Source organism: Carettochelys insculpta, chromosome 12 (assembly GCF_033958435.1).
Source record: "Carettochelys insculpta isolate YL-2023 chromosome 12, ASM3395843v1, whole genome shotgun sequence".
NCBI classification, from domain to species: Eukaryota; Metazoa; Chordata; order Testudines; family Carettochelyidae; genus Carettochelys; species Carettochelys insculpta.
Genome location: NC_134148.1, coordinates 3284113 through 3304394, shown reverse-complemented (window position 1 = coordinate 3304394; position 20282 = coordinate 3284113). Strand labels below are relative to the sequence as shown.

Here is a 20282-nt window from a genome sequence, read left to right as displayed (position 1 = left end):
GTATCACACAAGTCCAAATTTATCCTCCTGTTATGGAGGTCTTTTGTACACAGGCAACCTGAAATGTGCTCTTACTTAGCCTGATGCTACTATTCTGTAGTAAGCTGGAAGGGAGGGTCAGGGCCAGCTTAGAATACCTGGCTCCCTGACAGTTTGTGTGTAAATGTGTGGGGGAAAAGCAGGATGGTGTCTTACCTCCCTGCATCTGTGTGCTGGCAGGGAGAGCTGGGGGAAATGCTGTAGACTCCACTTGTGCTTAAGGTCAAGACTGAGTGAAGGGGCTCTACCTCCCCTGCAACTGTGATCAACATGGCATGCTGTAAGCCACCTGGTGTCCAATTGTCTGTAGTTTGCATCTCCTTCCTGGTGGGCCAGGCATCCTCCCAGCCTCAAAATTTCCTGATTCATATTCCTTGTTGATACTGTGATGTCCTGGTATGTTTGTGCCGGGCCACAAGGGACCGTGAAAGCACATCCTACTTCTCAGCAGTGATTTGTCAGGTTGTTTCTTGCAATGTACTATGGGAGCTTTAAGTGGACTAGGGAAGAGAGAAGGTGGGCGGGCAAGGGGTGTGTGTGTGTGTGTGTGTGTGTCTGTCAATCTGCACTGCATGTTTGCATGGCTTGCAGTGACATGCTTTCATCCCACCTCTGTGAACTAATTGCTCTTTCTTCCTTTCTGTGTTTTTCTCTCTACACACTCTCTGTAGCTGCCTGAAAATGCTCAACTTGTGGTGAGTCCCTCTCTCCAGTCCACGGGCAAGGGGGAGTGGACCAGACTAGACTGGGATTGGCAAAATCAAACCCACCAAAACAGTCTAATAGCTGCACAAGTTAGAAAACCAAGCCAGTGCAGTTATGCTAATAACAGGGGTGGGGAACACATGCTTGATGGGCACGTGTTTGAGAGGAGGCCGCACTAGGCCAAGCTATTGAAAGAATCTTTGGACTGACCTATTAAAAGCTAACAAATTTCTAATCCTTTATCTGTTCAGCTTAATGTTTTCACCAAACATGCAAGTATGTGAGCAGATAATGTCTAAAGGAGTTGGGCAGAGTCTGGACCAGGCTGCAAAATCTCTCATAGGAATTCCTCACAGCAGATGGTTTGGGGTGGAAAGCTGTGCACACCATGCTCCTAGGAGCAGTGTGCTTGCACTTGGGAGGGTGGGAGTCTTCTCCTTAGTGGGAAGATTTTTGTTTATGAAAGTGAGCAGAGCAGAGTTCCCATCAACAGATGTGGTGATCTAGAGGCATGGTTTGCCACCTCTTCCATAGTGGGACCTTCATCCTCCTAGCTGAGACCTTCCTCTCATTGCACAATCTGGGAAAGCTAAGACAGTAATGGCCCCCAGGCTGAGAACCCCACATCTTGGTCCAGGTTGGTGAGGAGTATGTGCTTGCCTTCCAGAAAGTTTCTGTGCGCAATCATTGTCAGGGGAAGACCAAGTGAAGGCATCTAAGAGGCCATATATAGGCTGGAGTAGCTGCTGTCTGAGCCTACTTTGGCCATTGCATTGATCCCCTTGAGCATCATCCTTGAGTTCCAGTGGGGACACTAAACAATAACAATCAGCAGTTATATGGTAAATGGAGTGCTTTCAGAGCACTATCTAAACTGTATTCCTTGGGACACCCCCTGGAGGGGAACATGAACCCCTGGTTTTACTGATGAGAAAATGGAGGTACAAATGTGAAGTGAACTGTAAGAGAAAATCAGTGGTGGAGCCAAGGTTAAAATCTAGGTGTTCTCAGTCTATTCATCCATCTTGTCTCAAAGTGGGTTAAGGGAACTCCTATTCAACGTCTGTTTCTGTAATTGAATGTAGGCAGTTGAAACCTCATGGCCCCATCTGTGGTGAAGACTGACCTGTTTGATGGCAGACTGGTCCTCCTCTGCCCTCCTCTCCACTGGCACTGCCTTCAGTACCTTTTGGCATCTCTTTGGCTTCTCTGTGTCGTACTCTGGGGCTGTCTCAGACAGTGTCTGCACGCACAAAGGTCACATTCTGTATGACTGTCAGCCTGTCTTCTATTTTGTTGTTTCTGCCTCTGCCTGTGTTTAACTCCTCTCAGGACTTCCTTCCCTGAACCCTTCCAAACTGAGCAAAGAGGCCCTCTTTTTGAGCAACAGGGGCCAAAAGAGAGCAAAGGAATCACCGGGAAAAAGATGGCTAAAAAGAGCAGCTCAAAATTAGTAAGGCCCTTGAAGTATGACGTAGTGAGTAAATCTTGAGCCAGGTCTAGACTAGGAGGTAAAATTCATTTTTAGATATGCATATCCAGCTACAAGAATTGTGGAGCCAGAGTCAATATATCTGAAATAGATTTTGCTGCAGTCCACACAGTAGGAGGTCATTGGGAGAAATTTTTCCAGTTGACCTCCCCTTACTCCTCACAACTGCCAGGAATACCGGGGTCGGCAGTGGTACTATGACAATTTTATTTAACGTCCAGTGGAGACACACTAAATTGAACCCCAGAAGATGGACCACCAGCAGGTCAATATTCCCCTCAATGTCCTGTTTCTCACAGTGATGGTTCCCTTCCCCTTAAACTGGTGCCTCAGTCCTGAAGGAAGATGATTACAGTGAGAAGAAACCAGAGTGCTGCTGCTTGGCTAAAATGAGTGAGGGCACATGGATGGCTCAGGACACTGGGGTAGAGAACACTTCACCAGGGAAAATTCTCTAGCCTGAGTTATGTAGGAGATCAGGTGAGATGTACCCTATCACCTTCAAATCCATGGACCTCTAGGTCTGTCATTCAAAACCACGTCACGGTGTTTGTGATCAGAGTCTGTGCCACCTACTGGCTGTCCAGGGCCTACTTGAAATCATCCGTTTGCTAGTGATAGGAGGTTCATGTCACACATTCACCATCCTCACCTCATCCTCCTGGCGGGAAATCTCTGGAGGGGAACTCAGAATGAGCTATAAATATTGAACTGCCCATCACCCCTGGTGATTGCAGCAGCCAGGGTTGAGGCACACAAGCATAGTCTAGGTACACTTGCCTTTTTGTTGCCATCTCTGTATCTGTTTATAGCTGTATGGAGGGTTCTCTGCTGAGGGCTACAGGTCTAGTGCCTCTCACTAAGCAGTAAGCTTGCTTACTAAGATGATTTATTTTGGGGGGGATAATTGGGTTGAGACAAAAGATGGCATCCACACCTCAGGGGCAGTAGTATATAGTTCAGCTCTCAGATAAATATTAGCATTAAAAGCTTGTTTAGAGCTACCACTGACTCAATGAAAATTAGTTTGCTTGGAGATGCTGTTGCTATTCTGTGGCAGAGCTTCCTAATGTCTTTGTGCCATGTGCTTATTAGGTGTCCTTTGAAACAGGATTTGTGCAAACCTTTCTGCATGCTCCATGTTCTTCCCTTTCCTCTACAAAGGCCATAATCCCTAATATGACAACTAGTCACTGAGGAAATTGTTGTGATCTCACGGGGAAGAAAATAAGCAGCATAGGAGCAGATGAATTTGCAAAGTACAAAGATCTTTCCATGCAGATGTTCCTAATACCGAAATGTGGAGACAAAGAATACACATTTTGTCTTTAAATACCATGTAATTACTGAGGAACCAACTGGACCTGAAAGACTGGATGACTCATTTTAGCATATAAAACAGATGAAACCTCCATCTTCCAAGAATCAGCTTTGAATGGTGTCTCTTTCACACCATCTCTATTTCCATCATGCCATATTTTTGTCTTCCTATTCACTCTCTACTGATAGTCTTACCTGCTCCCAATCAGGGAAGAACTAGGGAGTTATATGTTTGTAGACTAAACTATTGGTCTTTAAACCTGAAACTTTGATTAACTTGCCATGAATCAAGGGTTCAGTAAAGGAAGCTGTCTCCCAATCAGACCTTTTTGGAACTAGTCCTTTTTCAGCTTACTACGATAAGTTTAGAAACACAGCACATTAAGTGCCTAGAAATATGTAGTCAGGCTTCAGTCAAACCATTCCTGCACCTTTTAAGGCACGGTCCATTAATAGTTTTGGGCAGAGGGAAACAGCCTGTTAGTGTATCTCACCTGTTTACTCTACTCTCAGCAAGTGGAGATCCTGTGCTCCTGCAAGACTTCATCTGCCTCCCCTACTAGATACTGCTGTGCCTTATTTCCTTGTTTGCAGTAAAGTTCCTTGGGGCAGGGACTTTCGCTTCATACAGCACCTGACACAACCAGTCCCTGAGCCTGAGCATGGTCTACAGGTATCAGCAAACCATAAATAGTAATGATCAGTTGAACCTCCTCTTTCAAACAGCAAATCCCAGTGTGTGAAAGCACCTGGCTACCTGCTGGTATGGTACTCCATTGGCCGTTGTCATGCAGTCTGAGCACAGGACTGCTGCCCCTGGCATTGTGGGCTAGACTGGTCTGCCACTGGCCTTGTGGACTTGCCTCCTGTTGGAGGAGATGTTGGTTGGTCTGTTTTGTCCTTAGTGCTGGTCATGTTGAGATCCCATTGCATGTACTCTGAGTGAAGGGAAGAAGTCCACACTGTGCAATTCATGGAGGTCAGGTGGCAGGGGGCCTGTTGGAGGGTCTAGTCCACTTTGCTGACTTGCTGTGTTCTTCATGCTCTAGGTGTTGCTGCTTCTTTAAGAGGAAAAGGAAGAAGACTGCCCAGCGTCACAAGTGACCCGGTGCCTCCTGGGGTCTTGCAGGAACTCCACCTGTAGCCCCTGCCATGTCTTATTGAATGGGCTTCTCTCTAGTGGGGAGGAGGTGGCATAGTCGGAAGAAAAACAAGTGACATTTTAAACCAAAAAGAGAGAAGAAAATTGTTCCAAAACAAACTGCTCTGGGCTGGATCTGCTCAACGGTCTCCAGGATCGCTCCAAGCCTGACGCTCCTTTTGGGATCAGGACTGCAGCTGGCTCAGGCCTTGGTTGCCCAGCGGGCTGGCTAGCTGGCTGACCCTCCTTCCCATTGTTTACGGCAGAAGGCTTCATTCACAAACCTGAGAATTATGCTTTGTTTCCTGTTCACTTTACTCCCCCTCACACTCTTTCTGCCCCTCCATTCTTTTCCCTCCCCAATGGAAATACCCATAAAAGGCTTCTTTGGATAAGGGGAGGGTGATAGGTGGTGGTTTGGGCAAGTAAGACATGTGGGAGAAGATCCTGGCTGGTATGGGGCAGTTTCTCCCACCTAAGACCCTTTCAGCATCAGTCTGTTTTGCTAGCCTGGACAGGTACAGCAGTGGGACACAGGGTCCCTCCTAAGCTCCTTGGGAACAACTGTACTGTAGTGAGAGACTCGCAGTCTATTTTTCCAGTCCCTTGGGTTCTCTGGCTTCCTTGACCACTCCCTTCTCACAATTGTAACAGAGCAGTATGGATTGTTTTAAAGAAACTGACATTGTTGCACTTTTTATTATTTTTAGCATTACAGATGCATATTGTATCTGTAGATTCTCGCATGGACAAGTGATGCCAGCACAGACGTTCAGCTTGGAATGTGGTGGGGTGCAAAGAATGTCCTTGAGAGGGTTTGCCTGCAACATCCAGAAAACCCTAAAGCCAGCCTGGGTTTCCTATCATCCATTGCTGATCATGCACTGAGAGAAACCTACTTGAATTTTGAATCACCTTTTATAGCTGCCAGTGAATGTCCCTACCATGGTTTCCTAGCTGGTGCATGATACACCAGTCTGGAATTGAAAGGCACTTAGCAGGGAGAAGTATCAGCCTTGCTAAGCTGGAGGAGTTTTCTTGGGGTAGAGCAGATATGGATTACATAATTGGAAACCGGATATTTCCCAACTGGCAGATATTTGGCATGGCTGGGTGGCCGTGTAATCTTCTCAGATGGCTTCTAGGAGGTTGATTATGGAGTAAGCACCTTTCTGTCAATTTACTGAATATTTCTACAACAGAAATATTAGAGAAAGCAAAGCTACCACAACAAGGAGTGGACACTTAACTGCCTTACAATGACTGCATCCATAGGTGGCCTGACAGGCTACTCAAATCAGACTTTACCTAGGTTTCAGATGCACTCTGCAGGCTGCCTAGGCCTATGTGCAGACCCTGAGCTCTGTTTGTGGGGCCTGGAGCACATAGGGTTAGCAAAGGTCTTTTAAGACTCCATTTTTGAGCCAAACCACTATTAGCAAAGGGCTTAGGGAATTTTGCACATGAACTCTTATATCCTAGTGCAGGGATTGCTGAGGTCTGCGGAGGCAGCTGTGATTACTCCTGGGGAAATTGTGAGGGATGGATGTGGGAAAGGTTTGCAAGAGCTAAAGAAACTTTTTGCGGGATTCTAGGAATTGGTTCCTTGTGCTTTGCCTCTTTGTATATTCCACCAGCATGGGAGCAGACCCTTCATTTCAGGGGCTTTTCTTGTACCCCATCTCAGTGCTTGAATTCCCTGCAGAGCACAGAGGCAGAGTTTGTTTATCTCTAATTTACCATCTCTTCAGAATAGCAAGCCAGCTTATTATGGCATGCACTGAAAGGAAAGTGATTGGAGTGCAGCTTGGGACTCACCGCTGAGAAGCAGCAAGTGAGGGTGCGTGTGTGTTAGGAGTGAACAGACCATCCTGTCCCTTCTGGCAGAGCAGCAGGAAGTTCATTGGTTAGGGTTTGTAGCACAGAATTCAGCCCAGGATTCTCGTATCTTGCTGAATCCCTTTGAGGTGTTCCTAGGTTGTTAGCCATTTTCTGCTGGTATCTTAATGCCTTATTCAAATGGAAAGTAAGCAGTTGTAGCCAAGCATTTTGCTACTCCTTCCCATCTCTGCCACTGAGGTGAAATTAAGCTGCAGCTTACTTGCTCTTCATTCGCTCGCCCACCAAGAGATTTGTAAAAACAGCCCCCACACATGCCCCACCTGTTTTTCATTCTGCAAGAAGTTTTCTTTAAGTGCAACAGGGGGATATATAAGGACTTTCCATCCCAGGTGTGGCTGCCTGGACTCTGTAACCTCTCTTCTTGCTCCCAGGGAAAGGAGGGGACGGGGCATTTAATCACCTAGTTTTGCTGCTCTGCCTCTTCCTGAACTCTTCCATGGCTGCTGACTTTGTAAGAAGGCAGGCTGTTTGGTATGAGGAAATGCTCATTTCATCACCACAGGAAACCATGGTTTGGCATCTTTGGGAGAAGGAAGCACAGGAATTTGCAGGGAAAAAACAGATGTATGCTCCCTGCTTTCCAGATTTTACTGGGCCTTGAGACACGTGCGTTGCTGCCCTCCTAAACCCCATTAAGTGCCTGTCACCAAAACTCAGAGGAGTAACTCAATTCCTTCTGCATTTCCTGACATTGTTCAGTCATTCCTAATTCTTTCCAATCAGGGAGTAGCTTGTAGTTTGCAAAGTTGTGGATGAAGAGGGGAGTGTTTTTTGTTCTTAATTTTTTTTTTACATAAGCGAATGTATTTGGTAAGAAATTTTCCTTTGTTTTTAAGTGGGTCAGTTTGAAAGCCATTTCACATTGATCCACTACTGCTTTGCTCTGAGGATATAGTGTTCTTTTAATCCTATGATAATGTGTATGAAGGGGAGGGAATGTTTCTCCCCAGGCATGCTGGTAATGCTCACGTATACCAATCCCTCTTGCACTATAGCCATACATCCACCTCTTCAGAAGGGCAAAGGATGGAAAACGGGTAAAAAGTAAATCCTTTTCCAAGGAAACTATTCAACCCAGAAAGTTCAAGAAGCGACTGGCACTAAAAGCCAGATCAAACAGGCCCATTTTACAGCAGGAATTCGAGCATTAAACCCACCTACATTAATTCCTAGCCTCTCCTCCCCACTGGGAGTTAATGTATTAGTTAGCATATACCTGCATTCTTCCAAGAAAGTGAGAGGAGAAAATCTCAGATCACAGGTGACCAGTGGAGCTGCTGAGGTGGGAGCATCATCTGGCTGTCCAGTGCTTCCTTTGCATGTCCTACTACTGCAGCTGGATTCCAGATGTGGCTCCCCTGTAGCAGGGACCCACCAATGTTGCACTTGCAGCTTCCTGAGATCTCAAGTAAGGTTTTCAATAAAATACTGCATTACTATATTGAAGTCCATGTATACATGTAATTATAACCCCTGCCTGAGAACACTTACTTATGAATATGTCGTCTTTGCTTCAATCTGGGTTTTTTGGTATCTTTTCCATCCTCTATTAAAGAAGCTCTGAAATCCTCTTCGAGGGGACCATGTACAGTGTGGGAGCTTTGAAATGCTTTATTTTCTTTAAAGCCATGAACAGTCCAGCCTTATGCAGCCTGGTTAAGAAATGTTGGCACTAACCCTCTCCTCCACATGCTTCCTTGTCCCACTTTCCTGATAAAAGAAACCAAGCACCTTCATTGGTCATTTTAGGGGTCTACTCTTCTGGACGGGAGGATGTGAACGAATCCGAAATGTGCTAACCACATTTAGCATAATCAGTAGTACTGGTTTTTTTTCTTTCCCCAACTACAGTGTAGCAAAACATCAAATGTGTCTTCTCCAACTGGCAAGGATGAGATGTCCTCCTGGTCTGTACACTACAGAGAAGCTGAAGTGAAAATTCAGCAGCAGATCCAGCTCCTCTCACTTCAGCTGAACTCTGGAGTTATGCTTAGTCCAAATCAGAGCCTAAGCAAAACATAACTTCAGCATGTTGTGCGCAACATTGCTTATGGGTGAGGGTGGGAATAACTTGCACACATGCTGAGCACTGTCTTCCTCATTGTCCATAATTTAGCTGCTCTGTTGTGTATAGAGTGGGAAATGGGTGTTTGTGAACCAGGTAACTAGTAAGCAGAATACTTCACATGCTTGGGTAGGTGAAATGAATCAACTAATCTGTGGAACTGCCATCATCAAGATGTTTCCAGCATGCACATAGCAATTGCTTATTTATTCTCAGTACAGTTGGGAAAAATGCATTAAAGCAGCTGCTCCTTATTAGCCAAAAGAAGCACCTTCTAAAAGTAGCTTTCAATATAATCAGACAGAAAATGCACATATAGCATTCTGTCAGTGATGAGTCTCAGTATTAGTAACTGTGTAATGCCAGGGTCTGCTTAGTTGGAAACCATACTCTCCTACTTGATCACAGCCTTCAAAGTAGTCACTCTTTTAGCATGAACTGTATCTCCTAGTTTCCAGAATCAGTGCCCCCAGGAACACTATGCTCTTTGAGAAGGAAAAGGAACCTCAAAATGTGTCCTTCCTCTGTCCCTTTAAAATAGCTATAGGAGGCCAACTCCTCTTTTGTGGTTTTGTGGACTATTTATAGTAACAAATTAACAAGCTTGTAACTTCATAGTATTCCATTTTGACCCAGGATTCTGATGTGAGTAACATAACTGGGGCCCTGAGCTTGTTACATGGCATCAGTTAATAGAGAGCACCTAGGAGACTGCTGAGCCGAGCGCTTCCATGGTTGTGCTAGTTATTTCAGATTGTATTTTGGCAGGAGTGCAATTTAAACTTTCAGGAGGAGCTGAACATCCAAGAACATGTCTGTACAACCATAGCTGCCATCCTGTGCTTCCCCCGGAAACCAACGTGTGAAAGTGCTTGAAAGTACTAGAGAGAGGGAACATTTTTGCTTTTCCAGAATACCACTGAAGTTTCAAGGAAAGTCTTTCTAACCAAAACAAAACAAAACTAGTTTGCAGACATTGATGGTGAGTGACATCTGCCAGCTCCATCTCTTTGCCAAGAAGGGTTGGTTTCAACGTGTGGTTTCAGTTACCAACTTCTAGGTGAGCATTCCCCTCTCTGCACAATGCTTGCAATTTGCGGTATTTGGCAGTTCCCTAGGACTCTTGCTGTATTTGAGTGACTACATGGTTTAAGTGTTTGGTGTTTTCAGTGACACTTCCAGATAACTGATTGTAACAAAAATGGTTTCCCAGGCTCTGGTTTCATAGCTGTACAATTAGGTGTCAGAGGCTGATTCAAACCTATTTGACTAGAGAACATAAAAAAATGTATTTCCCCACAACCAAAAGGAATCTCCCCCCAGTATTTGTATGAAGATGTGTGTAAAGCTGGGCTTCAGGGTCTGAATAACTGTGGACACTTCTGTGTTTCTAGCTTGATGGACCAAACTTAGTATGTTCTTAAACACACTCTTAAAATACTCCTAATCATACTCTAACCAAGGTCTTTTTCCTTCCTCACTGCTCTCCCTAGTTTAATGGGGCAGTCCCAACACATTCTGTACTTCATCACAAGTATTTCCAGGGCCAGAGATCCAAGCCTGGGTACCTCACAGAATTAATACCAAGAAAGGGCCAGGTTCTGACCCCCCAAAAGTTGGGAGAAAGCATTCAGCTGGCAGTGGTGGATGGGGACAGTTCTCTGCTGTCTTGGCCGTGCCCAGATAAGAAATGCAAGCCAAGCCACGAGGAAAACAGGCAGGAAATGGCTTTAAAAGACATGTCAAATCATTTTTAGAGTGTCTCAGGAAAATGAGCTTCATGGTAGATGTTCATTCCCCATCTGTATAGCTCTTAACTGCACAGTGCACGCAACTCTGAGAACCTTATTTTTTTTCAGGTGTTCTTGGAAGAAAACAACTGACCAGTTCTCTCTCCCCAAACTAGAACACCAAGCTGGTAATGGTAAAGTCTTATATGTAATTATGAGACAGAGAAGAACATGTAAATTATACCAAATAGCATTATAAACCACAAACCCCCCCCATAGAAAAATACTGTCAAGTGATTAATCCCTGCTGGAAACTTTACAAGCTGTAATTTATTTTGTCTATTTCTTTAATTTAACCCTTTGTACTTTTAAGGGAGAGTCGATTGCAACTTTTTTTACTGTAAAATACATTAAAATCAGCTGTGGAAATCATTTTTAAATATTGCTTGGATGTCAGGTTCTTGTTTAATATGCCTTGAGTTTTTATCTTAAGTATGCAATGCAATGTTTTATTCATAGTTCAGGCACTGGTCTCAAAGCTCAGCTGTGAACATGGAACTTGTAGTATTTTTTTAACTTGAATGTTGATTTAAACCGTGTTTGAAATGGTTCAACCAGGATAAGGGCTTATACCATCAGGAAGACCCCTCTAGGGGGAGCTCCTTTCCATCAAGACAATGGGTCCTGCTTACTGTTGGTCTTTGCCTAATTACAGGGCCATCATAAGAAACACAACAAATGTGATCTTTAATTACTCCCCTTCCCCTGTTTGGAGGGTGGGGGCTCCCATTTGCACCCTTTTTGTATGTAAAATAAAATGTCTTACCTTTACTCTCTGTTCCTGTGCTTTAGTCTTTTATAAATGTTTGTGCATTCAGGATTAGATTGGGGTAACTTGTCCACTTGCCCTGTCAGGCAAATGGTGTCAGCTGCTCTGGTGTGCAGCTCAGATGTCCTCTGTAACAACGGGGCCACAACTGGAGCTGTTTCTCTGAAAATTTAAGTGTAATACAAGGCTCGAAAACTTCTTTAGCTCAGGCAGAGCGCCTGCGCGTTGGGCCACCTGCCCTCTTCAAGGCGAGGTAATTAAACTCCCTCCCTGCGCTCATTTTTTTTTTGGCCTCTGGACACCATCCCTCTCAGGGGCCCCCTGCCCGGCTGGCCAGATCTCAGCACTGAGAGACGAACTCTCATGTCCGCCCTGCCGCTTCAGGGAGCGGGACGATGCTGGGGCTCCCCGCGGCTGCCGCAGTTCAGAGGCACAAGGTGGCGGAGGGAGCCCTCCGCGCGCTCCTGCCTTCGCGCCTCCCCCAGGGCGGGCGCGCGCGCGCGCTACCTGGCGTCCTGGGCTTTCTGCGCGGCTCACTCCCACCCCTCCCCCACTCCCCTCGTGAGGACAGCGGCAGGCCCCGGCGGGTTTCCCGCCCTTTTCCCCGTCAGGGCTTGTCGCGGGGCAGGAGCGCCAGGCCCCGCCTACTCGCCTGGCCAAGCACCTGGGGCCGGCGCCCCCGAGCGTCTGAGCAGCACGTGACGGCCCTTTCCGGTCGCAAAGGGCGGGAATGTGTCCGCCGGACCCCGCCTCAGTGGGTTGACAGGCACGACGGGCGGGGCCTCCAGCGGCCGCTCCGCGCGACCATTGGCCCCCGCGCCTCGCGAGCTGGCGCGCGCTCGCGCAGCCCCAGGGACGGACCTCGCGACTGGAGCGCGGGCCAATGGGCGTGCGCCGCTGCTCCCGTGCTCCGTGCCCGTTGGCTAAGAGGCGGCCCAATGAGAAACTGGAAACGTGGCAGGCGCAGGAGCCGGCTTCTGGTCCCCCTCCGGCCGCGATGGAACGCGCTGGTGTCGGCTGCCGCTCCCGCCCCTTCCCGCGGGCTCAGTTGGTGTCTCCCGTGCTGCGCCCGTAGGCGGGGGAGCGGCTCGGGCCATACCATTGGCAGGGCGGGGGCGCCGGGGCGGGGCCGGCGGCGCGGCTCGCGGGGCCCGGATGCTGGCGGCGCGGCGGGCGCTGGGGCCGGGCTGCGAGCGCAGGAGGATGAAGCTGCTGGTGGCCGCGGCGCTGCTGGGCGGGTCGCTGCTGGTGCTGCTGCTGCCGGCCGCCTCGCGGGCCGAGGAGCGCAAGAAGGGGCCCAAGGTCACCGTTAAGGTGGGCGGGTCCCCCCCCGATCTCCCCATCCCCCCACTGGCCTCCACCCCCGCTGCGCCAGCGATAGGGGACTCCGGGCCCGCGGGGCGGGGTAGGGCAGCTCTGCCGGCCGCGGCTCCTCTGGGCAGCTGGGACGTGGCGGTGCCGCCGGCCTTTGTCGCTGTCCCGGCTGAATGCAGCCGAGCGGGCGCGGAGGGCCGGGAGCGGGGACGCCGGGAGCCGTAGTGGTCGGAGGGTGCAGCTGCTGCCCTCTGGCTGGGTCACAGCCCGGGGGGCACCGCGCCACCCGCCGGCCGCGCTGCTCTCGGCAGAAGCCCCTGCCGGCCGTGGCCGAGTAGCTCGCTGGTGCGCAGGTGTGGTGTCCGCAATGGGGGAGAGAGACAAAGGCGGGCAGATAACGTGGTCTGTTGTGGTTACCTGTGCTCCACGGGGATGGGGCTGCTGCGGGACTGGCTCATCTCCCGGATTTTTAAAGCGGTGCCCGCAAGGTGCAGCCAAATGACCTCTAAAGAGCTTGGAGCTTTTTAATCCCTCCCCATCGCAGTGCTGAGCTTCATTCTCGGTCTTCAGGGTGTCTCCGGGAGAAGGTGCAATGGCTAACTGGAGCGATTCCCAGTTGAAGGGCTGACTTGCACTGGATCCTGTGAGCAGGAGCTGCTGTTGCCCAGCCAGTCAGATAGGCTCAGTGCCTGGGCCTGCCGCAGCAGGGAAGGGTCATCGGACTGGCTCCGAAGGCCATGTCATGGCAGGAGAGATTGCTGGGCTGACACTGCCCCCCTTATACCACACAGGTGTATTTTGATCTGCGGATCGGCGATGAAGACGTCGGTCGGGTCGTGATTGGCCTCTTTGGGAAGACAGTTCCAAAGACCGTGGAGAACTTCGTTGCATTGGCTACAGGAGAGGTGAAGGACCCATGGGCAATGGCCCTCATTTAACCATAAGCTGATGTTGCCCCAGTGGATGTGCTCACGCTGTCGCCTCCAGGAACAGGGAGAAAGTCATGTGCTGCGCTGGGGACCATAAAGGAGCTCGTTCCAAAAGCTCAGTGTTCCTCAGCAGCAGCCACGTTAATTTCAGGCCAGCCATGGTTGGTGGTTTAATAGATTGGTCTCTGCTGGGTGGTGCGTTCCAGCTGCCTTGGATGCTGATTGAGGTTATTCTCCTGGGCAGGCTGATCCCGAGTGACCCCTGTCCCTTCTGTAAAGCCAGGAGAGTTGTGCTCAGGTGACAACTTGAGCCCCAAAGGTCTAGCAGCTGTACTCAGCATCCTGGCGCTCCAGCCTCACTTTTGATAACTCCCACTTCTAGTCCTGCCTCGCAGGAGGTGGGGTAAAGAGGGACACGTTCTCTAGACTGGTGGCGTCACCATAGTGTTAGTCTCCTGCTGCTCTGCTGCTTTTGTTCCAAACCTCAAGGAAGTGGCAGTGCTACAGGTCCCCTTTGGTTAAGGGACTAGTTGTCATAAGGTCCCAGCCCTGTGCCCAGTTTCTCGGTGTGATGCAGGAGGCTGTTAGCTGTGCCCTTTCTCCCTTGGGCTAGGCAGAGGCGTCTGCACGCAGCTGCCCACTGCAGAGGGATCAGATCCCTCACTGGCTCCCAGCACTTGAACCCCTGATTCTTGTTCACCCCACTGCAACTGAGGGCTAGGGAGTGTTGTCTAGCAGAGCCCTGGGCCCCCATCACTTGCTCATCATGGTGAGCACTGGGGCCTCTCCTTATGAGGTGAGTGGCTCCTTTTGACTTTTGTAAACAATCGCAGCCCTAAGCAGTGCTGGTAACTCTTCTCAGCTCTGTCTTGCCCTAGGCCTGGAGACAAGTCCTGCTACTCTCCAGGCTTGCTGGGAGCTAAGGCTCTCCAGACCCTGAGCTGGGCTGGCCAAGATGTGAAACTGCCCCAACTTCCCGTCCCTACCCCTTCAGCCGCCCAGCCCCTGCGGGCCCGATTGCCTGCCTCAGTGCTGAATTTGTGACTCTTCTGGTAAGCACTGTTCAGCCAGTGTTTCTGGCTCCCACGGAGCTGTTCCTGGACCCCCGCTCAGCCCTGGCTGTGGGCTGGGCATGCAGTGCTGCAGCGTTGTTGCATTTGAAAGGATTTCTTCCCAGCCATGAGGGCCAGAAATATAAATGAGCATTTGGTGCTGCAGCCTGAGGCTGCAGCCAGTAAGGAAGAGCTGGCTTCCCCTCCAGCTCAGCCGGCCCTATCTGAGAGCAGCACCTTCTAGGGGAGCTTGGCAGGCATTGGGGGCAAAGCAATCTGTTAGCCATTGCCTGGGCTCTGGTTCCTCCCCCGGCCTCATGCTCGTTCTCCTCTGTTCCAGAAAGGGTTTGGGTACAAGGGCAGCAAGTTCCACCGTGTGATCAAGGACTTCATGATCCAGGGAGGAGACTTCACCCGCGGAGACGGCACTGGAGGTAGCCCTGGGCCACATTGCCCCTCTCCTGTGCACCAGCCTGTGACTGTGCTGCACTTGCCTAGTGCTCTGCAGGGCCACTGTGGAATTAGAGGGGTTCTCCTGGGTCCTGCCATTCCACAGCAAGGACAGTGGACCCACCCCACCCCACCAGGCCTCACCCTGGCTCAGGGACCCCTGGCACTGCAGGGACCAGCCAGGCGTGAGCTGAAGCTCTTCCTGTCAGCTGGGGTTAACAGGACTCGTGCTTCCGATGGGCACCGACAGTGGGGGTTCAATTCCTGGGCTTCAGATCCATCCCCTTCCAGTGCTGTGGCACCTCTGCAGCCACCTGGGCCCCTGTGTCAGCACAAGGTGCTTGAAGGCCCTTGTTAGGTGACCGTCTGGAGTGCAGAATTGTTTTGAGTTGTCCAGGCACACCCCTTCCCCCGGCACCAGCCATGGAGGGGGTGCGGGGCCCAGGACACTCCTACTGCACCCATCTCTTCCCTCCCCATTGCACCCCTTTCCTCTGTCCCTAACCATGTGACCAAGGGGATTAGCAGGAGGGCCTTGTGCTGGCAGCCTTTTGCCTTTCCCCACCCTCACTGTGGCGGTGGGAAGCAGAGCATGGGGCACTCCGCTTCCTGCAGCTGCTGCTGGTGAGTGCAGGGGTGCAGCCAACTCCAGAGCCCCCTGCTAATCCGCCAGGCCGCCCTGGGCGTCACATGACCCTCCCCAAAAGCGAAGGGCCTGGTGTGGCTGCCCCCAGCCATCCATTGGACAGGTTGGCTCTGCCTACCCCCAAGAGGAAGCCTGTCCCAGAAGATGCCCCTGTATGATCATGGCCACAGTGGGTCAGACCAGTGGTCCACCTCGCCCAGCATCCTGTCCTTTACAGTGGCTGGTGCCAGGTGCATCGGAGGGAGTGAACAGAGCAGGGCAGGTATCAACTGATTCCTCCCCAGTCAGGCACACCGAGGCTTAGGGCCGGCTGGAGCATGAGGTTACGTCCCTGAGCATCTTGGATGGACGTCCACAAACTTACCTCCTTCCTTTGGAGCTTTTACACTCTTGGCCAACGCAGCATCTCCTGGCAAGGAGCTCCACGGGCTGGCTGGGCATGGCGAGAAGCGAGTGGTAACAGCTAATGGAGACCCCTGTCCTTTTGGGTGTGTAGCTGGCATTTTGTTTTCCAGCATAGGTGACTTTGCATTTCTCGGTGCTGGATTTTATCTGCTATTTTGTTGCCCAGTCACCCACTTTTGTGAACTCTCTTTGTAACTCTTTGTAATCAGCATTGAGTAATTTTGTATCAGGTACAGATTTTGCTACCTCACTGCTTATGCTTATTTCCAGATCACTTATGAATATGTTGAACAGCGCTGGTCCCAGCACAGACCCCTGCAGGATCTGCCATTTATTCATCTCCATTGTGAAAATGGACCATTTGTTCCTATCCCTTCTTTCTTGTCTTTTATCCAGTTACTGGTCTATGAAAGTACCATTCCTCTTAATCTTTGCCTAAGAGCCTGGTGTGAGGAGCCTTGACAAAGGATTTCTGAACATCCAGGTGCACCATGGTCATTGGATCTCCCTTTGTCCATATGTGTGTTTGAGCCCCACAAAGAATTCTAATAGCTCGGTGAGGTATGATTTCCCTTTACAAAAGCCATTTTCACTCTTCCCTAACAAACACAAAATTCATCTGTTTTTACTGTAGTTTCAACCAATTTGCCTCATACTGAAGATGGGCTGTAATTACTGGATCGCCTCTGGAAGCTTTTTAAAAAAAAATGGCAACACATTAGCCACCCTCCAGTCATCTGGTACAGAAGCTGAAAAGTGGTGGATTAAGTTCCCATTAGTAGTGCTGCACTTTTATATTCAAAACTCTTGGGTGAACACCAGCAGGTCCTTTTCCTTTCCTTTGCAGAATACATTTTGTTACCTGCAGCAAACTGTTGATGTGCACCATCAGTAAAAACATAGTACCTCTGTGGGCACTCTACTAATCACCTGAGTGGTATTTGAATCTCTCCTGAGTGGCCACTCAAGCACACAATATTACAGGGAACACTGCCTGTGATTTTCAACTTTTTAATCAGTTGGTCACAGTCTTTGCTGGATGTCGGATGCAAAGAATTCATTTCATCCCACAGAGGTCTTGTCTTTCACCTATACTCCATCAGTTACTCTCCTTGCTTCTTAATTAGAGAATTGCTATTAATAGACCCTTCCCTAAGAAAAACCTGTGTCTGAACTCCTGTGTTCTTCTATGGCTGTCAGCTTCCCCCAGCTCTTGTCTTAAAAATGCCTCTACAACCGTTTTAATTTTACCTACCAAGACTCTGGTTGCATTTTGCTTTAGGCAAAGCCCATCCTTGCTGTGTAGGCTCCCCTTCCCCAAAGGGTTCCCCAGTGCCTAATAACCCTAACTCCCTCTTTCCTCACCTCACTGAGTTTTGCCAGCCCAGCCCTGCATGTGGAACTGGAAGCTTCGGAGAATGCTGCCTTGGGAGTCCTGGATTTGTTTCTTACTTAGCAGCTGAAATCTGGCCTCTGGAATCTCTTACCTTCTCTGTGTCCCAGACACACATCCAGCCGATGACCCCGAGCCGGCATCAGTGTGAGAGAACGCTGTGACGTCATCAGGAAGGAGCGTCCCAACCCTGGGATTGTCTCCCGCTGCTCCACTTTTATGTTCTCCTTCCCTGGACTTCCCTCAAGTGCAGAGGCTGCCCCCGGGGGGTGGTAGAATTGCTCTCCTTGGCCTGCCTTCACCTCCCTCCACTCCTCCAGCGCCACTGCTCTGGGCTCACACACCAGTAGTACGTCTCTCATGGCTAGAGGCTCGTGTCCCACCGGCCCATAAGGCAGGTGATCACTGGGTAGCCCCACTCTGCTGTGGGAGTCCTGCCTGTGTTGCTTTTACTCTTGCGGCTTTTCTGGGCCAGGGAAGTTTTGTTTGCAGAACATGAGGCTCCGGTTCTCGCACTCCTCCCCCCTCCCCCCCCCCCAAAAGACAAACCACACGGCGAACGTCAGTCGGGTGGTTGGGCAGGCGGCACGCCCCCACCCCACGGTCACCCTGTTACTCCAGCCCCACCTGGGGAACTTCCCTTTGCTGGTCCCGCTCGCTAGCTCCGGCAGATGCCTGCCTGTGCCTTACAATCAGAGGGTTGGAAGAGATCTTAGGCTGTCATCCAGTCCAACCCCCCTGCTGAAAGCAGGACCAACCCCAACTAAATCATTCCAACCAGGGCTTTAAAGACTTCTTGGGAAGGAGATTCTACCACATCCCCAGGTCACCCATTCCAGCGCTTCACTGCCCCCCCACTGAGACCGTCTGGGCTCTGTACCTGCAGCCAGGCAGGCACGTGGCAAAGGATGGGCACCGGAAGCCCTTAACTGTTTAGTCTCCCCGGGGAGCCCTGGCCAGCGCTCCTTACACAGGAACTTGGAGGGCTGTAGCCTGGAACCTTTCCCCCTCATTCACTCCTAAGCTGAGCCATGTTCAAGCAGGGCCTGCCTCAAGCTGCTGAGCTGGTTTGTGACTGGCAGAGGCTGGGCATCCCCTGGTCCTGCCTGGGGCATGCTGTATGGAGCAGGACTTGCCCTCCTGTGTTTAGAAAGGAACAGTGCTCCTCTCCGCCACCCCCCCAGCTCAACGCACACAGGCTGCACACACCAGGTGCCCTGCCCCCTCTCTGGGGCACTTCCCTCCCTTTCAAGAGGGTATGAGCTGGTTCCTGTTGCTGGAGGGAGGGTTTCTCAGCTGCCTTGGCATAGAGCTGAGCCCTGGAGAAGGGGGGAGGTGCAGCCTTTCCCCTCCCCAGTGCATGTGCTAACCACACTCCTCTGGCACCAGTGAGGAGCGCTGATCTGGCTGGGCCCTGTGATTGTAAGTGGCGTCTCATCTCATTACCAGGCAAGAGTATCTATGGTGACCGTTTCCCTGATGAGAACTTCAAGCTGAAGCACTATGGGGCTGGCTGGGTCAGCATGGCCAATGCTGGCAAGGACACCAATGGGTCCCAGTTCTTCATCACCACTGTCAAGACTCCCTGGCTGGATGGCAAGCACGTCGTCTTCGGCAAAATCCTGGACGGGATGGTAAGGCGGCTGTCCCCAGCTGGGGAGGGAATGTCCTGGGTGTGGGGGTCGTTTTCAGCCAAGCACCTGGTGGAAAGGGGACCTTCCCCAGCCCCAGTGAAAGGGAGGGAGGGTGATGTGGGGCCTCAGAGAAGGGGCCTGGCACAACACGCCTGTTGGTTTCTTTTGGGTCCGCACTCCAGAGGGACTGGGGCAGGCTTGGCCTTGGGGCAGGGCAAACAGAGCCACTGGGGCTGGTTCCTTAGCAGGCCTGAGGTGAGAGAAGCAGGGAGCAGCTGGGGGAGGGGAGGGATGGGAATACCCAGCCTGTGCACAGCGCATCCTCACTGTGGGGTTCCCCCAGGACGTGGTGCGGAAGGTGGAGAACACCAAGACGGACAGTCGGGACAAGCCCTTGAAGGACGTCACCATCGCCGACTGCGGCAGCATCGAGGTGGAGAAACCATTTGCCATTGCCAAAGAGTGAACTCTCCTCCCCAGGGACAGTGCGGCACTGTTCGGCCAGGAGCTGTGATGCTCCACAGGGTCCACAGAACTGAGCGGCCCCCAGCTGACCAGCAGCTGTACCATGCCTGGCCACCTCTCCTGTTCCCTGGGGCCCCGTGCAGCTGCCTGGCCAACAGAGGCTGTGGGGCCATCACTTTTGTAAGAAGCACATGCACCAATAAATGTGATGAGTGTGTTTTTTATAGTGCTGCCTCCCGCCTCCTTCCTATATCGGGCCTGACTCCTTGGTGATGTGGGGGAGGGGGACTCAGCTGTGTGTGCCCCCCTACCCTCCATGACTTCCCTGGGTCTGGGAAAGTGTCGTGCTCCCACTTAATGCTTCTCCCCACCACCTCTTTGCCAGGCTAGAGGGGTCTGCCTGCACCCTGCCCTCAGGAACAGTGGCCAGGGAAGCAGAGCAGCCCAGCCTCCTCCTAATGTGTTGCTCAGGCTGTTGGAGGATGTGCCTGCCAGCCCATACTCCCTGGAAGCTGAGTACTGGGGTGGCTGCCTAGAAGAGTCCAGTGCTGCCTGGCTGATGAGCAGAGCACCTGCAACCAGCAGCCTGTGTTTGAGGGCAGCGTATGTCCACGCTTGCCTCTTGTGCACATTTATTCCACCCCGCAATCAAAAAAACTAAGTGGGAACAGTCCACGGCTGGTTCCATGCCCCACTGCCGCCACCACCACACCAGGAGAGGAGAGACAATGTGACCCTTTTCACTGCCCTTCCAAATCCATGGTGCTCCTG

General features: G+C 50.9%; 2 protein-coding genes and 1 long non-coding RNA gene across 6 annotated transcripts in view; 2 read left to right on the top strand and 1 right to left on the bottom strand.

The window, feature by feature from the left end:
* Positions 1 to 11225, top strand: part of CSNK1G1 (casein kinase 1 gamma 1) — a 153009-nt gene extending 141784 nt beyond the window's left edge. For all 3 annotated transcript variants that reach the window (XM_075006301.1, XM_075006299.1, XM_075006300.1), the window contains one exon: positions 4606 to 11225. In XM_075006301.1, the coding sequence (XP_074862402.1) occupies positions 4606 to 4660 (55 nt within the window). In that variant the 3' untranslated portion in view covers positions 4661 to 11225. The remainder of the gene's footprint in view (positions 1 to 4605) is intronic.
* The window catches only part of LOC142019424 (uncharacterized), a 33623-nt gene extending 21627 nt beyond the window's left edge, over positions 1 to 11996 (bottom strand). The window contains exons 1-2 of one of the 2 annotated variants that reach the window (XR_012647074.1): positions 11888 to 11996; positions 11221 to 11385 (exon numbers count right to left, since the gene is read on the bottom strand). This is a non-coding gene — a long non-coding RNA (uncharacterized LOC142019424). Of the gene's footprint in view, positions 1 to 11220; positions 11386 to 11875 lie in introns of both variants that reach the window. The other variant, XR_012647073.1, reaches the window with a different exon arrangement.
* Positions 11997 to 12280: 284 nt separating this feature from the next.
* Positions 12281 to 19737, top strand: PPIB (peptidylprolyl isomerase B). Its single transcript, XM_075006781.1, has 5 exons — positions 12281 to 12537; positions 13329 to 13442; positions 14859 to 14952; positions 18862 to 19046; positions 19390 to 19737. Exons 1-5 carry the CDS (start codon positions 12379 to 12381, stop codon positions 19510 to 19512), a joined length of 675 nt encoding a protein of 224 aa, XP_074862882.1. The 5' UTR covers positions 12281 to 12378; the 3' UTR covers positions 19513 to 19737.
* The last annotated feature ends 545 nt before the right edge of the window (positions 19738 to 20282 follow it).

Excerpts from the sequence above, each read along its gene's own strand:
- PPIB (XM_075006781.1), top strand. The coding sequence starts at position 12,379 with ATGCTGGCGGCGCGGCGGGCGCTGGGGCCGGGCTGCGAGCGCAGGAGG. Across the intron at positions 13,443-14,858 it reads TTGCATTGGCTACAGGAGAG|AAAGGGTTTGGGTACAAGGG; the intron begins GTGAAGGACCCA and ends CCTCTGTTCCAG. Across the intron at positions 14,953-18,861 it reads CCGCGGAGACGGCACTGGAG|GCAAGAGTATCTATGGTGAC; the intron begins GTAGCCCTGGGC and ends TCTCATTACCAG.